The sequence below is a fragment of the Pelodiscus sinensis genome, chromosome 1 (assembly GCF_049634645.1).
Source record: "Pelodiscus sinensis isolate JC-2024 chromosome 1, ASM4963464v1, whole genome shotgun sequence".
NCBI lineage: Eukaryota > Metazoa > Chordata > Testudines > Trionychidae > Pelodiscus > Pelodiscus sinensis.
Window position 1 is genome coordinate 52,441,399 of NC_134711.1, and position 19,605 is coordinate 52,461,003.

At 41.1% G+C, this 19,605-nt stretch overlaps 1 protein-coding gene across 9 annotated transcripts in view; it reads left to right on the forward strand.

The window, feature by feature from the left end:
- CNTN1 (contactin 1) overlaps positions 1–18,108 on the forward strand; it is a 393,162-nt gene extending 375,054 nt beyond the window's left edge. For all 9 annotated transcript variants that reach the window (XM_075930024.1, XM_075930057.1, XM_075930017.1 and 6 more), the window contains one exon: positions 15,301–18,108. In XM_075930024.1, coding sequence (XP_075786139.1) covers positions 15,301–15,380 — 80 coding nt within the window. In that variant the 3' untranslated portion in view covers positions 15,381–18,108. The remainder of the gene's footprint in view (positions 1–15,300) is intronic.
- The last annotated feature ends 1,497 nt before the right edge of the window (positions 18,109–19,605 follow it).

Sequence of the window (19,605 nt, forward strand, 5' to 3'; positions counted from 1 at the left end):
TGTTGTACTTATGATAATACAGTATACAGCAGTACTGTGCACAGCTCCCATGGTCACACTTAAAAAAATCTTACTTTATTAGAAAGTTTAAAGGAAATTTCAATATATCCATAGGAAATAGATCTCAAGCTAGTAAAAATATTTCACACTGTAGCCCCAGAACTTTTTTTTTTGCCTGTTGTCTTGACAATTTTTGCTTCCTTATCTTTGAGAACTTTTGGTTTTCCTATTTTGTTTTTTGTTTTTTTTTATTCTAAGAAGTAGGAAATAAGCAAATTGTTAGCTTCTTTGCAGAAGGCTTAATGTACGTAGCTGTAGATCCTAGACATGAAAAAATAATAGTTATCATTTGCTGGGCAAGCAAGGTTTCCACTAAAGATGTAAATCAAAAGATGAGGAATAGAGAGGCAGTTCCTTTAGCTTCATATAGGCCCGTGGTCCCCAACACGGTGCCCGCGGCCGCCATGGCGCCTGCGGGGGCATTTCTCGGAGCCCGCCAAGTGCTCAGGGCTGGCCTGGCCCCGGGCACGTGGAGCATGCGCGGTGCCGGAGCTGGCCCCGGGCGCGTGGCGCACTGTGAGCGCCGGCCCCGGGGGCGCCGCGGATTCACCCCCCGCGGCGCATGGGGGGGGGGAGAAAGCGCTAGCGCCGGCCCCGGGCACGCGGCGCTTGGGGGAGAGTGCCGGCCCCGGGCGCGCTGCGCTTGGGGGAGGGAGGGGAGAGAGCGCCGGCCCCGAGTGCTCGGCGCTTGGGGGGGGAAGAGAGCGCCAGCGCCGGCCCCGGGCACGCGGCGCTTGGGGAGAGAGCGCTAGCCCCGGGCGCGCGGCGCTTGAGGGTGGGGGGGGGGGAAGCGCCGTCCTCGGCCACGCGGCGCTTGAGGGGAGAGCGCCGGCCCCGGAATGCGGCTATGGGGGGGTCCCGCCCCCCCCGGGCGCTCGGTGGGCGAACGGCCACGCCCCCTGGCGCCCGGCAACCCCAAGCGGTTGGGGACCACTGATATAGGCCATGTTTATTCTAGCGAACAGTAGGAAAAAATCCTGTTGATTTTAATACAGGCAGTACCCGGGTTACATGGATCCGACTTACATCGGATCCCTACTTACCAACAGGGAGAGGCAACCCTGCACTAGCTGCTTCCCCCCAGCAAACCAGGGAGACGCGGAGCAGCTTTTCTCAGCAGACACCTCAGCTTGAGAATAAAGGACTGAGGGAAGTGAGGTGTGGGAGAATAAAACTGAGCTCTGGAGAAATGTTAGGCTAGAGTTTCCCCTACAATATGTACCAGTTCCGACTTACATACAAATTCAACTTAAGAACAAATTTACAGTCCCTATCTTGTACGTAACCCGGGGACTGCCTGTACTGATTCAGCTATGCTTATATTGTACTGTTGCCCATTTGTCCTGACTGTTTAATCAAAATTCAGGGCCTATTTATATTATTTTCATTATAATGAGATATTGGTGCTATATTGTAAATCAGGTATGTGCTTTGTGCAATCTACCAAGAATGTACACCAAATCCTGTTTCCCTGAATACAGCAGACAGTTATCCTGCTAAATAACTCTTCAACTACCTTTTTTAGCGCTGAAGAGTTCCCTGTCTGTGCTTCCTACTGGATTGCATTTGCAACTTCCTGGCCTTTTTTTTCATTAATTTATTTTGTAAAGAAAACCCCCACAATATGTGTGAAATAGAAATAGGAGTTCTTCATGGGTTCCTTCATCACACAGTGGCCTCTAACATCCTAAGATTGCTTCTGCAACTACCATTGATAGCTGCATTACTCTCTTAGAAATAGGAATAAACATATTTCCAAAACAGCACCTATGTACTTTACTTAACTCTCTGCCATAAGAGGCTATATTTAACAGGGCAGAAGGTATACTGGCTAGTGGGTGACTGACAGGACAATTTACACTTACAGGCAATTGAGTAGTTGTCTCACCATTGAAAATGTTCTCGTTTGTCCCAGAGTAAAAAGCAAACTCTTATTTTGGCAGCCCATGTCTCTAATAAGGCCAGAGTCAATAGCAGAAAAGCCAACCAGTCAACAGTGTCCACAGGCCAGATGCCATTGCAAAAAAAAAAATCATTTACTTGGCATATGGGCTTAAAATTGCCTACCAAATAGTAAGGAAAGATTAGCACAGTGGGACAAACAAATCACCCAAATCACCTAATGCTAAACACATTTTTATATTCTATTTTTGTTTAATAATTTCAAAAATATTCTGTAGCTCTATAGAAGATAGAAACACAATACAAAATATGAGCAACTATGCCCTCATTCACCATTATATCTTATACATAGTGATTATGTATGAGCAAGGTTGTGGGGGCAATGGTAGGTGGGGATCGTGAGGAGCTAAACGATCTCAAGCCATTTAATGGCCTCTGAGTCAGTAGTGTTCATCTTGAAAAGATCCCTGGGGAGCCCAACGCAAAAAGAACAGCCACTCAGCATGTGTGCAGTACCCTCCACCGCACCACAAATATTAGGCTGTCCAGGGTGCCCCCGGAATGGCCCAAGGAACCACACCACACAAAAACCTTTTAAGTTGACTCCAGAGGTGATGTGGGGCCAAAGCTAGGTAGCTGTTCCTTTGGCCTTTTGATGATGTAGGAGTTCCTGGTAGAGGCAGGGACTCTGTCAATGGAGGTGGTGCAGTACTGTTCAACAATGATTTTTGCTATGTAGTTGATCACCATTATAGAATTGAAATATCTCTACAGACACACAGAACAGTAACCCAGTGCATTGTACACATCCACAAACCCTATCCATGATTTGTGTATGACATTATAGAACAAAATACTGTGATTGGACTTACCCCCACCCCCGCAAAAAAAACAAAGGAAAGAACCCCAATTAGTCATGCTCTTCACTAGGGATGAAAAATCCTCTTTAATCAGTTAACCATTTAAACAGGGGGCAGGCAGGGGCCTCTAGTTTAGAGAAATGTAATTTGGATACTGGGCAGGAATGGATGGCTGCTCCAGGTGGGGGGCTGCTCCGGTCGGGCAAGGCCCACCCCAACATACCAGAGATGGGACTCTCCTCCAACCTACCTGCATGGGAGTGTCCCCCCCCATGGCATGGTGCTCCAGCCCAGCCAGGCTGCCAGTTAACCAGTAAGTATCACCCTTACTAGGAGATGCTTACCAGTTAATTGGTTAACCACTCAGAGAGGTAGCCACTCAGAGGGCTACGGGCTAACCACTCAGAGGAGTTGCCATGTTAGTCTGTAACTTTAAAAATGAATGGTTCTGTAGCACCCTAGGGTGCATCTACACTGCACATTAACTCAAAATAAGATATGCAATTTGAGCTCCGCAAATTGCGTATCTTATTTCAATGCTATTTCAAAATAGCTTATTTCAGCATTTAGCGCTGTCTACGCAGCGCCAAATTTTGAAATAAAGTGCTATTCCAAAACGTCCCTTCCTTATAGAATGAGATTTACAGGGACGTCAGAATAGCATGCGTGAAATAATGGGCTTGCTGTGAAGATGTGGGATAGCTATTTCAGGGATACTCTGGTATCTCAAAATAGAGTTGCAGTGTAGACGTACCCCTAGGCTGTGTCTACACTGGCACCCTTTTCCGTAAAAGGGATGCTAATGAGACACTTCGGAATTGCAAATTCCGCGGGGGATTTAAATATCCCCCGCGGCATTTGCATGAACATGGCTGCCACTTTTTTCCGGCTCGGGGTTTTGCCGGAGAAAAGCGCCAGTCTAGACGGGATCTTGCGGAAAATAAGCCCTTTTCCGGAAATCCCTTATTCCTACCTTCGAGCCAGAAAAAAGCGGCAGCCATGTTCATGCAAATTCCGCGGGGGATATTTAAATCCCCCGCGGAATTTGCAATTCCGAAGTGTCTCATTAGCATCCCTTTTATGGAAAAGGGTGCCAGTGGAGACACAGCCCTAGAGACTAACAAATATATATAGCTTCATAAGCTTTGATATCCCTACTCTGTACCTTATGGGGGCAAATGATTGATTAATTGCCTCCTGTCCAGAGGAGGCAGAGCTAGGCCTCATAAAGAACTGAGGAAGCTAAACTGATGGGAAACACTCAGGAGACAGGAAATGGGGTGTTTCCTCTTTCTGGGAGGGCCTTGCAGTAAGCAGACTAAGGAACTGGTTCCTGTATCCAGGGAGAGACACTAAAGCAGACAGGATTCGCCTACAGAGAGAACCAGAATAGCTTCCTGCGGGGAGGCCTAAGTTAGGGTCCACAAAGACAGAAGAAACCTAGAGGGGCAGAGAAGGCTGCTCTGGGAGGGAGCTGTGAGGCCGGGTTTGTAAGTAAGTAGAAACAGAAGGCCTTTGGTAGACTAAAGGGGCAAGAGAATTATTCAGATTTACTTGGATTTTTTGGGGTTTTTTTGGTCATCCGATAGAGAACATCCTCTCTAACAATAAGCCTTCTACTCCAGATATTTTTAAACTTTCCCTAAACACTTCTCTGTTGTTCCATGCTCAGTTTGTGGTTTGAGAAATTGCTGATGAGACATTTCTCTGCAGGCATTGAGGCTGATTGTCTGTCTGAGGGGATAATACTGTATAATGTCAAAAAAATCCCTTTTTCATCTTATTTTAGCACCTTATCATTTCAAAGATATCCCAGCACTTCAGGAGAAATACTGCTGCTATCAACTTTGAAAGCACCAATATCTCACAGAATGACTTTAAGCAGTTGCCGGTTAAAATTAACTCATCCCAATAATGAGCTGGGATCATCTTCTGTAGGAGTTTGTAGCCTCCTTTGAGATAAGATTTCTCTCCATTTCAAGTAAGTTATTTCCCATGACATGATCTCAACCAATGCACGTTGTGAGGGTATTCCCCCTCTCTGAGGATAATCAGATGAGCAACAGCAAATCAAACTTAATCCCCAAAAGGTTCTTGTTCTTGTAAATTTGTCTTCACTTGTTTCCCTCCTCCCATGAGAGAGGCAGTGGGATTTTTCCCTTATCTTCAAAAACAGCTCCTTATTTCCCCACTTCCAGCCTGAGATCAGAAAAACTGTAACCTCCCTTTTCCTCTGAGCCTAAAAATTAAGGAATTTATTCAAGCCTTTGCACTGACTAGACTTTACACCTATAACCTTAACAGTTACATTATGCCTGAGAGAAAAGTAGACCTTACCTTCTAACCTTAAAAGCTTTTTAGTATTCCAGGTGTGGAAGATAGTAGTCATATCGATGTTGGATTTTTGGATGCTAAATTAATTTGGGCTCATTAGGTTCCACCAGTAATATCAATGGTGGAAACTACAGTGTGGATGAGACAGACATTTTATCTCTATGTTGCCTAACCTTGCTCTGATATGGGTAAGGAAGGCCAGTTCAGACTTTCAGTTTAACAAGAGAACTGCATAGCAACTCTTGCTCATGTTCAGTAAGCACTATAGAACGCTTAGAACTGGAGTTCTCAAACTATGGGTTAGGCCCCCCAAATGGGTCATGTTGTTATTTCAAAGGGGTTGCCAAGCCAAGTGTTGGCCCTGAATCCCCACAAGTCTGATACTAAAGCCTACTGCCCAGGGCTGAAGCTGAAACCAAAGCCTAACCAATCAGGATTAAGGTTATGTGCCCCCTGTCCTGGGGAAAACCTAGTGCAATGAGACTTGGGGGGACTGTAGCTCTGTAGCTGTAACTGTAGCTCTACCAGTATAACCTCATAGTGTAGACACAGCCTGTATGAACAGAAGTGCTTTTTCCATTGGCATAGGAACACTACATTCCTAAACACATCAGCACTGGGGGGTTAGGTTGACATAACTAAGGTACTCAGGGGTATGAATTTTTCAAACTTCTCATAAATTTTAAATGTAGACCAGGCCTTAGACATTGATACAGCTTTGTAAATATTGCAGAAATTAAAATGCTGATTTTCAGGGACAGCTTCTCTGTACTTAGGGAGCTCAACATCTTTAAAATCAGGTCATTATGTTTTTCTTTCAAATATGGAAGTGCTCAACTAGTGAGGAATAAAGAGAAGGGAGAGCATGACAAACTTTAGGTGTTTCAGCTCTAAGAGCTGATTGAGGGGAAACCAAACAACTTGCTCTGGTGGGGAATAAGACTCAGACAACAAAGTAACAAACAGAAAATATTAGTTACATTTAAATAGATGCATCACACGTTTTTGCCATCTTTATAAACATAGCTTTGGTAAAATGACGGCTGTTCTGTAAGAAAACAAAATTTCAGTTTTACATTTAACTGTCATAATAAATAAATGTAGCTCTGATAGCAGTGTTACACATTCATGAATCTTAGGAGATGTCATGTGAGAGATTAGGGGAGTCTGTCTCATTACAAAAAATTAAACATTTTACGATAACTTGTAATTTATTACAAATGGATGGTAGTTATGTAATTAATGCACTTAGAGTTTCAGTTCATGGGACCAAAAACTGTTCTATTCCTGTACACCAGGACTTCTAAACTTCAGAAGCCATGGGGGCCATAACATACTCACAGCACATACTGAGGGCAGCAACTTAAGTGTGGCTGCATATATATGCAAATAGAAAACAGTGTCTACACAGACCCTGTCTCACCCTAACTATACTGACATAAGCCCTTTTCCTCTAATGGAGTTATGTCAGTGTCATAGGGCGCTTCTGTTGGTGGGAGGAAGGCAGCAGTGTGGACACTGATGTAGTTAGGCCGGTATAAGTCAGCTCTGTAGTGTAGACTAAGCCTTAGAAAAAGGAAACTCCTCTGTGAAGAGGAATTTACCATATGGATTAATTGTATCAGAGACCAATAACTAATGTATTGATAATTTAACGTTTATATGCTGAAAATTAACATGCTGTTCTCCTTCATAGCTAATATGTCTCGGTTGGTTATAAAAGAACAGGAAACAGAGTTGTAGAATTTCTTTCCAGTTTATGAATTCAGTAATAGTGTGACACACGTGGGGCAAATCACCAACTCTTTCTCTGACTTAGGCTAGCTGTTGCCAACCCATGGCTCGCAAGCCGCATGCAGCTCTTGCCCCCCAAAAGTGCGGCTCACAAACCTGCACCTGCGCCCTCCCCCCAAATTGCCCCCACCACCACTGGCTCCCTCCCGGCCCCCGGCTTCCCTGTGCTTACCAGGTTGGAGTGCAGGGTTTTTAAAAAATGATGCCCAAGATGGTGGCTGTCTTAAAGGGGCAACCTCCTTTTTTTTTTAAAAAAAAATTTTTTTTTTTTTTTTTTGGTTTTGCTCGACAGTTCTGTTCTGGGGGGGCTTTTTTTTTACTTGACAATTCTGGTGCAGCTCTTTGCATTTTTCTGCCCCTGTTTTGGCTCTTGTTAAATGGGTTGGCCACCCTTGACTTAGGCTGTGCATCTGGAAAAGTATTTTATACTTATTTTATCTTTCATGTTCAAGGTACACAGAATACTTTGAAATCCTTCAATGGAGAATAATATCAACTTATAAAACATTATGGCAAGTGTCATCAGCCAGTAGTATTGCACCACATGGTCTTGCGAGTTCTTAGTAACTTCTTTACTTTTTGAAGAAATACAGTATTATTTCTATAATTCAGTCTTCCTTTGAGAGAAGTTTTATGGCAGGTGATAAAGCATTTGCTCTCTTCTTTTTTCTCTGTATCAGAAGCAACTTATGGGACAGAGTAGCTTTCTGTGATTTGGGTACTGGTATGTGGATTGAGATTTCTGGAAGAGTGGATTGCCTCATGCTATTAGTGATTGCTTCTGTTCCAGGACTGGTGCATATGTTTAAACAGAACAAGTTAATTGGAGAGCATACCCAGATTCTAAGTTAGGGTATGGCTACACTACACTATTAGTTAATTCAAACTAAGCTAATTCGAACTAACGGATCCAGACTAAAAAACTAGTTCGAATTAGCGTTTTGCTAATTCGAACTAGCATATCCACATTAAATGGACCCTGAACCGGGGTTAAGGATGGCCGGAAGCAGTGCCAGCAGGGCATCAGATGAGGACTTAGAGCGTGGAGCTGCTTCCTCAGGCTAGCCGAGGGCTGTGCTTAAAAGGACCCGACCCCCACCCCGGACAGACAGTTCTCAGGGGTGCCCCGCTTGCAAAGCAGTCCTGTCTTGGAGTGCCCTGAGGACCCACACTGGGCACATCACAGCACTTGGCCATCAGCCCAGCTGCACTTGCCGCAGGCTGCCATCTGGGGAGAGGAGGCAATTGGGGGGGCTGCAGGAGAGCTTCCACCCCCAGAAGCCCGCAGAGCTAGCCCAGTCCTCCCCATCGGGGGCTCGTACCCCATTCCTCCCTCACCTCCTTCCACTTACCCTTCCCTAGCCCCCCTTCCTGATGTACAAAATAAAGAAAGCGTGTGGTCAAAAATAGAAACTCTCTTTATTGAACAAAACTCGGGGAGACTGGGAAAAGGAGGTGGGAGAGGGGAAGAGAGAGGGTGGGAGAGGGGAGGGCAACTAAAATGATCAGAGGTTTGGAAGAGGTCCCATATGAAGAGAGGCTAAAGAGACTTGGACTTTTCAGTTTAGAAAAGAGTAGACTGAGGGGGGATAGGATAGAGGTCTATAAAAACATGAGTGGGGTGGAGAGGGTGCATCAAGAAAAGTTCATTAGTTCCCATAATAGAAGGACTAGAGGACACCAAAGGAAAGGAATGGGTAGCAGGCTTCAAACTAGTATCAGAAAGTTGTTCTTCACAAAGCAAAGAGTCAACCTGTGGAACTCCTTGCTGCAGGAGGCTGTGAAGGCTAGAACTACAACAGAGTTTAAAGAGAAGTGAGATCAAGTCATGGAGGTTGGGTCCATGGAGTGGTATTAGCCAGGGGTAGGAGTGGTATTTCTGCCCAAAGTTTGTGGAAGGCTGGAGAGGGATGGCACGAGACAAATGGTTTGGTCACTGTCTTCGGTCCATCCCCTCCAGGGTCCCTAGGGTTGGCCGCTGTCGGCAGACAGGCTACTGGGCTAGATTGACCTTTGGTCTGACCCAGTACGGCCATTCTAAGCTCAGGGTCGAGGGTCTCAGTGGACCACCTTGATTTTCATGCACACCTGCTCCTGGGTGGCCAGACTGGCAGCTCTCCTGCCCTAGATGGCCGCTTTCCTGTGCCTAGTGCCGAGGTCATGGACGAGGTCCACGATGTCCGCACTAGACCAGGCGGGTGCCCGCCTCTTGCGGTCCCGGGCAAGCTCCCGGGAGCTGCCAGCCTGGTCCTGGGAAGAGGGGGAGGGCTGGGGGGCATCGGGTGGCTGGCTCGAGCCGTGCCAGGTGCAGGGTCTGCAAGCTGGGTGCTGGCAGGCTTGCACCTGGCACGGGCACCGTAGCCAGCCCGTGCCCCTTTAAGAGGTCCGGGGCCGGGAGAGGGGCAGTAGAGTTTCCCTGGTGTTGGCCAGAGTGGCCACCAGGGAAAGCTGGGGAGGGCTAGCCTCCCACTAGTTCGAATTAAGGGGCTACACACCCCTTAATTCGAACTAGTAAGTTCGAACTAGGCTTAGTCCTCGTAAAATGAGGTTTACCTAGTTCTAACTAAGCGCTCCGCTAGTTCGAATTAAGTTCGAACTAGCGGAGCGCTAGTGTAGCGCCTATCAAAGTTAATTTGAACTAACGTCCGTTAGTTCGAATTAACTTTGTAGTGTAGACATACCCTTACTGATTTCTCTTCCACTTGACCTACAAGACCCCAGGATTGAGCTGAACTGTGGAGGACTTGTTTCTGGTCTTTCTCTGCTTGAAGTGGATGGCAAATACTGATGCAGGGAATGTAAGATGTAAGGAGAATAAAACCATGAATAGGTGGGATTTTATCAGGAATTCATCTAACACACATGGATCCCACTGGAGAAAAATGTATCCAACACTGCTTCCTTCATTTATTTAGATATAAAACTTTTTTCAGGGAAAATTCTTAACTGTATTGACTGTGTGTGTGTGGTTTGTGGCTTTTAGATGGCTAAGATCTTTTTAAAACAGAATGCAAAAACTGGATTAACCAAATGCAGAACATGCATCATAGAAATAAAATTCTGTATGTATTTAAAGGGCATTTCTAGATATTTCCTTATCCACCGTAGAAAAGCTAGTGCTAGGTTTTAAAATAGAAAACAAAGAATTCAAGATTTCCATAGCTGAGTTTAGTTTTTATAGTAATCCCGCCAAGCCTGTAATTCTTCCCAGCTATGAGAAGAGGACATGAGTAAAATACCACACTCCCACTAAGGGCCAGTAGGAAAATTGAATATAACGCACACAAGCATACACTGTTTATTTGCAGTAAATTAGATATCTTGATGCCAAATCCACAAACAGAAAGATATTTTCATTTCAAATTGGTGGTCTTTTAGGCCTCATGACTGGCGTGCTGACTCGACTTGGCCTCTCCTTCTGTGGCTGCAATTTGCCATTCTGTGTGTTCAGTACTTGCAATTGATGGGATACGGTTACAGATAGTGTAGTACTGAAATAGGGCTTCACTTGGATTCATAAATAAGATCATTAATACAAGTAATCTGTGTTCTTTCTAAATGGGTCCCAAATCAGAAAAAGTAAATACCAAGTTCATACATGGCCAGCCTTTATGGAGAGTCCTCCATTTATTCATGCATTTGTTTGTATATATTCATAAATGCTTAAAGGGCTTGTCTTCAGACATTCATATTTTAAATTAGATGTTAAATCAGATGCTAGATGTTCAGTTTTGCCCCTGTAGCATGTATGCTATTGGTATTGCCAGGTTTGTCCATAATATGATTAGTTTGCATGTGCTCTGTATCTATAAGTCAAAGGTAATCAAATGCACATGTAAGCAGCTATTTAAAATCTCTTATTCTAGGTATGTACATATTTAAGCTATAATATCAGCCATTTTGTTTATCCATGATGGAATTAAATGGTTGAAATAAATGGTCTCATCAGCTATGGCAAATTATGCAGCATAGAGTAGTGTTTTGTATTAAATACATTAATGCCTTTCTCATTTTTAAAATAGCTGCTAAGACTGACAGGTCACACTTATATCATCTGCAGCTACAGTAAAAGCTCAAGGATATTGTATATGAGTAAGGACTACAGGATTGCACTGAAGGTCTAATCCAATACGTATGTCTTGACATCGGCCTCAGTAATCCAACAGAAATGACAGAAGTCTACTTAATATTATAATTTTCCTCACAATGTTCTGTTAGTGTCATGACTGGGTATAAGAGTTTTCTCAATGCATAGAGATTGTATGGTAGCACTGGAATGGTACCTAAACTATTTATAAGTTTGCTGCACTGAGGTTAATTTAACCCCAAGTGAATTGTGTCGAATATCTCCCACTGGAGCTGAAAGAGTACATCTCCAGCAATAATTTATTTCGGATTGTAACATTTTTTTCTTTGCAGAATATTCATATTTCCTCAAATTTGTTAACCATTCAAATTCATTCAACAAATACATTTTGGAACATTTTACTCTATGCATAATTTGTAAACAATCAAAAATTGAACTGTGTTGCTTAATTGTGACTGTCCACCAGCAGGTGTGTTGTCAGTCACAGCAGAAGTAGATGGATATGCAGTAGCTTTGATCAACCTAGTAAATCTATTAATTCCCAGACAGCACAGAGACCTTGTTTTGTTCAATTCTTTGTTTCCCAGAGACCTTATGAGTTCAACAAAAGAGACTGTGTATAAGATGGTCTCTTTCTCTAGAATCTCTGTCTCTTTTTTTGAGCTCATAAGGTCTCTGGGACATCAGACTAACAACTCTTACTACCAAAAACAAATGTTGCTGAGGTGGTCAGATTTTTGAGTTATTCTGCACCTTTTTCCTTACCAGCTGCAATGACTCACAGCCAAAAGCAAGGAAGACATTTCTCACTTCTGATAAGCTTAAAAGCATATCACTATAGATGTAGGGTTTTGGAGACCGTATCAGTAGGATACTCCATCCACTTTACTTCTTTCCCTCCATCCAACCTCCTTTCCTTTTCCTTCTTCAGGGACTCTTCATAACACCATACTAAAGTGGGAAATACGGTAGGTTCACTCCTGAACTTTAGCACTGTAGAACCAATTTTATTTCAGGTAATTCCTGGTTCTTAAAAAAAAAAAAAAAAAAAAAAAAAAAAAAGTGAGTGGAAACCCCTTCTAGATCCGAGGTTCCTTAACAGGTTTGTGAAGACACAGAAATTCAAAATGGTAACACTTGCAGTAGTAATACCATCTCTTGATCTAGGTGATTTGGTTCTCAGTCCTCACCCTACAAGATTCATATTTCCATATAGCAACCCACCTCTCCCACAGAAGGTCCCTATGTTTCCCTACAGGTCAAAACATTTTCATTACAAAGTGCTTCCACTTGGAATCTCTTCTGCCCCCAGAGTATTTTAGAAGGCTGTATCAGTGGTAGTAACTTATTTTCACAGAAAAGGAATCTCAGTATTCCCATATATTGATGATTGGCTACTAAAGGCTTGCTCCTATGGAGAAATCTCAGTGGAAATGCAGAAGGCCAAAGAACTGTTTCTCATCTTGAGGAAGCAGTTAAAAATTCAGAAGTCCACCTTATCCCAAGCATAAAGATTGGTACTTATAGGAACCTGCCTTGAAGCAGTAGCCTCCAAAGCCTTCCTCCCAACACAGACGTTTACAACCCTTATTGAATTTAGTCATTTTAGTTCAAATTAGCCTTCAGGCATTGGTTTAAAACTATCTTTGGTTGTTGGGGCATATGATAGCTGGGACTTTTGTGATAAAATATGCAAGGTTGCACATGCACTGCAGAACTGTTTGTTCAGTAAGCAAACACAGCTTGAACTACTCTCAGTACCTATTACTGTAAAGAAGTCCCTCAACTGGTGGAAAGACCTTCACAGCCATTCCTAATGATGATGATAACAGTAGAGGTATCTCTGTTGGGATGGGATCTTGCCTTGCTACAGTGCTCAAGCCTCAGTTCTTGGCTCCCACAGAGTGCTGAGAACCAGGGGCACAAGCTCAGCACCAACCAGCAAAATACTAAAAGTAGGTTCTATGCATCACCTTGGTGGAACTCAGAGTGGTCAGAAATTACAGTCTTCATTTTATGTCACTGATCAGAGGAAAACATGTGAAGATCATGATAGACAATATGTCATGCATGTTTTATGTCAATTCTCAAGGAGGGGCAATATCCCCCTTCCTTTGAGCTGAAACAGTTAGACTCTGGAAGTGATCCGTAGAAAATCATGTCAATATCTAAGCAACTTAACTTCCAGGCATTCAGAATCTCACTGCTGATACCCTCGGTAAATATTGCTGTCAGGATCATGAATGGAAGATAGATCATCTTATACTCCATTGCATATTTCAATATTGAGGCATCCTGCAGGCAGACCTGTTCACCACAGCCAGAGACAAGCAGTATTCCCAGTTCTGCTTGATAGGCAGTCTGGGCCACCTCTCTTGGAGGAGAGTCTTTTTCCTTTCTTGGACATTGAGTCTGTTATATGAATTTCTTCATACTCCTGTAACATCCAAGGTGTGATCAAGATAAAAAGATACTAGGCCAGAGATATCCTAGTGGCTCTGACTTGGTCAAGGAATACATGATTTTTTAATCTTATCCATTTGCCTGCTTGTCAACCAATTACTCTCGAGGCCATCCCTCCACTTGTCTCTCAGGATCCTGGTCAATTTTTTTATTCCATTCTCAGGATTGTTGGCCTTGAAGCATGTCTGATTGATGTTTATAGAATTAGAAACAACCTGTTCTGAGGAAATAAGAAGAGTATTGTTACATAATAGGAAGAAGTCTATCCACAATACTTACTTACAAGAGATTTAGTTACTCATTTGACCTAAGACACCTTTCATCTGCATGCATGTCACTATCCGAGATCCTAAATTACACCCTAGATCTGAAAAAGTCAAAGTTGTCTTTGAATTCCATTAGGGTCCTTTTGTGCTATTACTGCCTCCTAGTAAAGGTTTCTTCAGTGTTAACTCATCATCTGGAAGGCTGTAATGGCTGCCAAAAGGACCCTAATGAAGCTGGGGAATATTTTTCTAAGTCATTTTTCAAGAGGCTGGGGAATATTTTTCTGAGTCACGCATCTTGCCCTGGTTTGGGACCTCAACTTGGTGCTTAGAACCATCTAGTAGAAAATGAACTGAAAGGAATCACCAAAGCAGCTCTAAATAGTCACTCTGCAGAGTGCAAGGCAGAGTAGGATGCATGTGTGGGACAAACAGGCATTGCTCCCTAAATAGCCAATTGAAGGCCCATGCACCTGAATTAGAACATCCATATGGACACACATCTCAAAAAAATTAGTTACTAAAGTGGGGAGTAACCTGTTCTTTTAGGTTTGTTTAGAATGTAATGAACACACTGAGAGGGATACTAGTTTAGATGCTGAGAAACAATGGTGATGAGCACAGAATAAAAACCTAGATAGTTAGGAATTGACAGCAATGGGGGCTCTTGAAGTCATCTATCCTTCGCCAAAATACACCACCCACAACAGTGCAAACTTCCACCACACTGCCCAACTAATTTTCCTCAACCCTGACCTATAAGAACCATCTCAAGGGATTAGAGGCTAGATTGTTCTTCATTACCATTCATTTCTGCTCAACTTGAGGACAAGGATAGAGATAGAGCCAGTTGTGGTTTTATAAAGTAGATGTATGTTCACAGGAGGCTGAACTGAGACAACAAAAACATATAGTATCATTTTTATGCTTGGTATTTCAAAGCAAAATTATATAAAGGTTGTAAACTCACTGAATATTTTTGTCCTAAAATATTTATTTAAAAGATGACATAAAATTTGTAACAGAAATATACACACATGTCATACTGTTAGAGATTAGTCATCTAGACTTCATAATCCAGCAGGAAAACAAATGGCCCAGGCTCTGAGACAGCTCTCGGGTTATTACTGATCATAACAACATTAACATTTCTAGAGGCATCTCTTTGCTTCTTCATATTTCAAAGACTCTGCTCATTTTCTTTTTACATGTTTAAATATTTATTTTGACCTTTTGCCTCCTTGTATAGCCTCCTGGCTTGGTGGCCCATCCAAACCAAAATACACCAGTGTGATGGCCTTACTGATCATATAAACATGTTGAATAAACAGCTCACACAGAATGAGAGACTGAGTCCTTAGCAATATTTTGGTGACTTATTTTTAAACTGACTTTTTAAATTATCCAAATAGGTAGAAGCCAGTTTGTGATGTACCAACTGGTTTCAAGATCTCTCACTTTAAATCACTGCCTGCATCTAAATTTATGGTGATCATTCTCATAAAAACAAAAATGCATTCTCTTCTATTTGTAGGTGCTTCTGTTGGTGCATCACCTGGTCTTCTTGGCTTATTGCTCTCGGCCATTGCTGTCCTTGTCTACTCGGAATTCTGAATGTCTCCAGATTTATCTTGTCCTCACTCAGTGAAAGGACGCCCTTCAAACCTAGACTACAATTCTTTTTGACTCCTGTGGCACCATCTTAAGCCAAATAAATTACACTTTAAAGAATAACCCTACTGATTTACTATGAACTTTAAGAGGACTGAGGCATCCAGGAACTCCTCCATCAAGTGAATCAACTTTTGAAAGAATAATAAAAGATTTTTAACTTGTTCCGATATGCCTTATAAAACACTTATGCTGATTTGTGACAGTTGCATGATTTGGTCCAATGGGGCAAGTTACAGTGTTAAAATCCAATAACATAGGCTGTACAGTGAAAGTAAAATCACCATACATAGGTGCTTTAACTTTAATAACAAATTGTGAAAAATAATAGAGATTGAAATGTTGATTGTGTGTGGTAAATGTGAGAGTAATTACGTCTGTCTGTACTATCCTGTATGTTTTGTGTGCTGCATATTTTTGAATGGCCCTATCATTTTTTAAATTTCAGGTTTTTAGAGATACAGTCAAAGCAAAAACATGTAATTAATTTTTAGAGCTTTTTGTCCTGATGCAATTGAATACTCTTTGAGGCATTTGAAACTCAGTTCAATTAAAGAAAAAATATTTTAGATGCATTTGGGAAGTTTAATTTTGAATATTAAGAACAAAATTGAATTATAAAGATTTTCCAGTCTCCTCCTTCATATAACCCAACATTTCAAGAAATGCTCCTCAAGCAATTTCTGATTTAGTAATAGATTATTTAAGTTTTATCATGCAAAGAACTTCAGTGAAAGCATATGTAGCTTGACACCATTTCTTTTATTACTCTGTTCAGGAATTATTGTTTAAATAATTTAGTCATTACTGATTTTAAGTGTGAAAATCTGGCTTTCACACCAGCATGATTTCCCCTTATGCCTCAAGATAGTGGAATAGCATGTTAAAAGTTTAAAAATCAGCCAGTGGAACATCAGATGATAGAATGTTTTAGTTGTGTTTCAAAACTTGTAACTAGTGTTTCAAAACTTGTAATTAGTTGTGTTTCAAAACTTGTAACCCCCCCCCCCGCCTTGCTGCCTCTGTATCAGAGGCAGCAAGGGCCGGAAGCAGGAGCCAGCGCTGGGGGATCCAACTTAAAAGCCAGTTCCCCCTTGTACTGTCTCTGCAGTACCACTTACCCCCTCCCTCCTGGCACTGCTGCCTCTAACAAACTCTCCTGTGGGACACCCCCATGGACAGGGGCTGCTGGACCCAGTGCAAGCTGGGACTGAGCAAGCTCTTGCCGGGTCCACTGCTACCCCCACTGCAGCTCTGCAGTTTAAATGTAGTAGGAGCTGGGCTGCTTGCATGCTAGGCTCGTACTACATTTAAGCTGCAGAGCCACAGCATGGTTAGCTCCTTCTGAGCACTTTCCCTTATTGACTGATCGTGTGGTCGATACAAATTGTATCATTTCGCCATAATAAAATGGCAAAAAGAAAGTAGCACAGTAACAAAAAGTATTTTGATTACTTTTTTATGCTACAGATTCAAGTTTTTACCTTTCTTCAGTGAAGGCCTGCAGTTGGAAGAATATGCTTTTTAATAATTCAATATTATTCTATTATTCCTGTAAATAAGAGTTTAAAAGTTCTTAGACTATTTTCCCTGTCTGACATAATAATGAATGATATAAAGATGTTAAATGGAAGGCAGATCCCAGCTGGTCTGATTCTAAATGTTAACTATGGCTTTTACAAAAATGAAAGTCTAGTAGGAGACTGAGAATCTTTTTGTTCTGACTGTGTCTACACCATTTCAGTGGATTTTTTAAGTTGTTAAAGACGTGCATATTTCTTTTTCCATGGTGTGCTGGGAACGTAGTCTGAGTGTGAATGTTGAAGAAACAAGGTGATATTGAATCAGCTGGCTCAAGTAATAGTGCAATGTCTGATGCTTCAAGAATTATAAGCTTTGAATCATATTTTATTAGCACAACCTTGCTAGATATTTAGAGATAGAGTTTATCTTTATAGAACTGATACTGTAGAGGTCCATAATAATACTATGAAGAAAGAATAGGCCTATTAATACTTTACACCCCTTTCTTTAATTTGTATAATTTTTGTACTATATATTTACTGTAAAAGTTTCATGTCTTCATTAAGAAATATCAATAATACTGTTTTAGTTTAATTTTATTTCTTTATTCCAAGATGAAAAACTTTTTTTAAATAGGTGAAAGTGATAACTTCCCTATAGAGGAATGTCAAAAGTTATAAGAGCACCACTGAATCTCATAAACTATATAGTTATTTGAAAGAAAAATGAGTTGTCTTCATGTGTAAGAGAAACTAATATTCTGTAAGCCTTCTGTACAAAAGATTGTTTTATTTTCTTTTGGGTTTTATGCAGTTTGACTCATTTTTATATAATCTACAGCCACAACTAAATCTTTTGCCAAATGCATGATTGCCTTTTACTTTTCTAATATGTGATATGAGGAACAAAACTGTTCAATTTTTGAATGAAAATTATCTGGAATGTAAAACCACTTTTTTTTAATCTGTAACACAGATGAGCTAGATTATAACCTCTCACATGCTGACCTGGTAATTCCAGATTTTTGTGCTTTACACAATTGTGGAAATTTGACTGGGACCTTCAGTTTCAAACTGTTGTCAGCAAAACTAACTAATGTATCATCTGCTTTAAAATGCAAGGTTCATAATTAAAGTTTAGATAGACACATTTGTTGTTTCTTTGTACTTCAGGAGACTTGTTTATTAATATTACTTAATACTGATGAATTTGAATTTTTTTAGTTACTTTTTATCTTTTTTTTAATTTGGTAGAGCAGGACCCTGCGTTGTCCTTTTTATGAATGAAAAATAAATTATAATTAAATAAATGTATTAATGTTACTCAAGATGTAACAACTGTCTTGAATTTTAACAGGAGATTTTAAAAACCAGTGGCTCTTTATTGGTTTGCTAAAGGAAAAAATGGTGTGAAGCTTTAATAACAGAAGGGTTCTATTTTGAAAGATTTTTTGAAGCAGCACTGGTGTCAAGGATTAAGCAAGAAGAACAGCTGTGTTCAGTAATGATTCCTATTCCAACAGATTTATTACCAAGAGATCCATTCTCTAAAGCTGATCAAAAAGGGCCAAGTATGGCACTGATTTCCATCTTGTTGAATCCCACTGATTTCAAGAGGCTGAATCAGATACAAGGGCTCCATCTGGTGAAATGCATCTCAAAGGTTTGGAACTAATACCATACTAAATGTGGCCATTTGGAGAAGTATCACCTTGTCAGTGAAATTGCTGATCATTTTGCAAATTTTGGTTACATTTTCTTCTCTTGAAACTTCTGGGAGTTCTGCATTTCCAGGAAAGCTGGAATCTGTCAAAGAAGATTGTTCTTAACACTTGCACAGTAAGTAGACATCTCCAATGATCCATGATGAACTAGGAACCAATCACTAATTCAGTATTTATTTCTTTGTGAAATAATGAGCAAAGGAGTAGCTATATTGTTGACCTGATGGTATATATTAAGACAAGTTCAGAGCTGTGGTCAGAGATAAAGGGAACATGAAGTTTCTATTGCTCTTGTTTGGTAAGTTATGTCATTTTTTGCCCCATTTTTCTTGGTTCTCCAAACTTCTGGGCTTGTGGCAATGGATGAGAAAAATTTTCATATCCTTACACAGTTGAGAGTCTGTGGCTCAAAATTTGATGTTTCTGGTTTGATTGTGTCATGTCTTATTTCCTATAGGAACTATCATTAACATAACGACACCAGGCATTACACTGAAGTTCAGTTCATTTCAATGACAATTTTGAAAATTCCAAGTATTTTTTTTTAATTCTGTTTTGTAATTTCTGTTTCAACTTAACTGTAAAAAAAACTCTGATTAAAGAGATTTTTCTGTAACTGTGTAGGAAGGAGTAAAAAATACACAAATGTTGAAAATTGAAGTATCCTGTAATTTCACCTTTCATATGGGCCTTTCAGTGGAACTATACTGTCTGTGCTAGACTATCAGAACCACAACAGAATCTTCCATTTTATTCAGACAGTAGCAATAACTAACACAAACGGACTGGTCACTTCTCTCAAAAGATGCTTGAGTCCTCTTTTTTTGTTTTCCTGCTTCTCATTTTTCAAGAATACTTAGGAAAAAGGAAAATCACAAAAAGGGCCAGACTTACACAGGCAAGGTGTGACAATCTAATAAT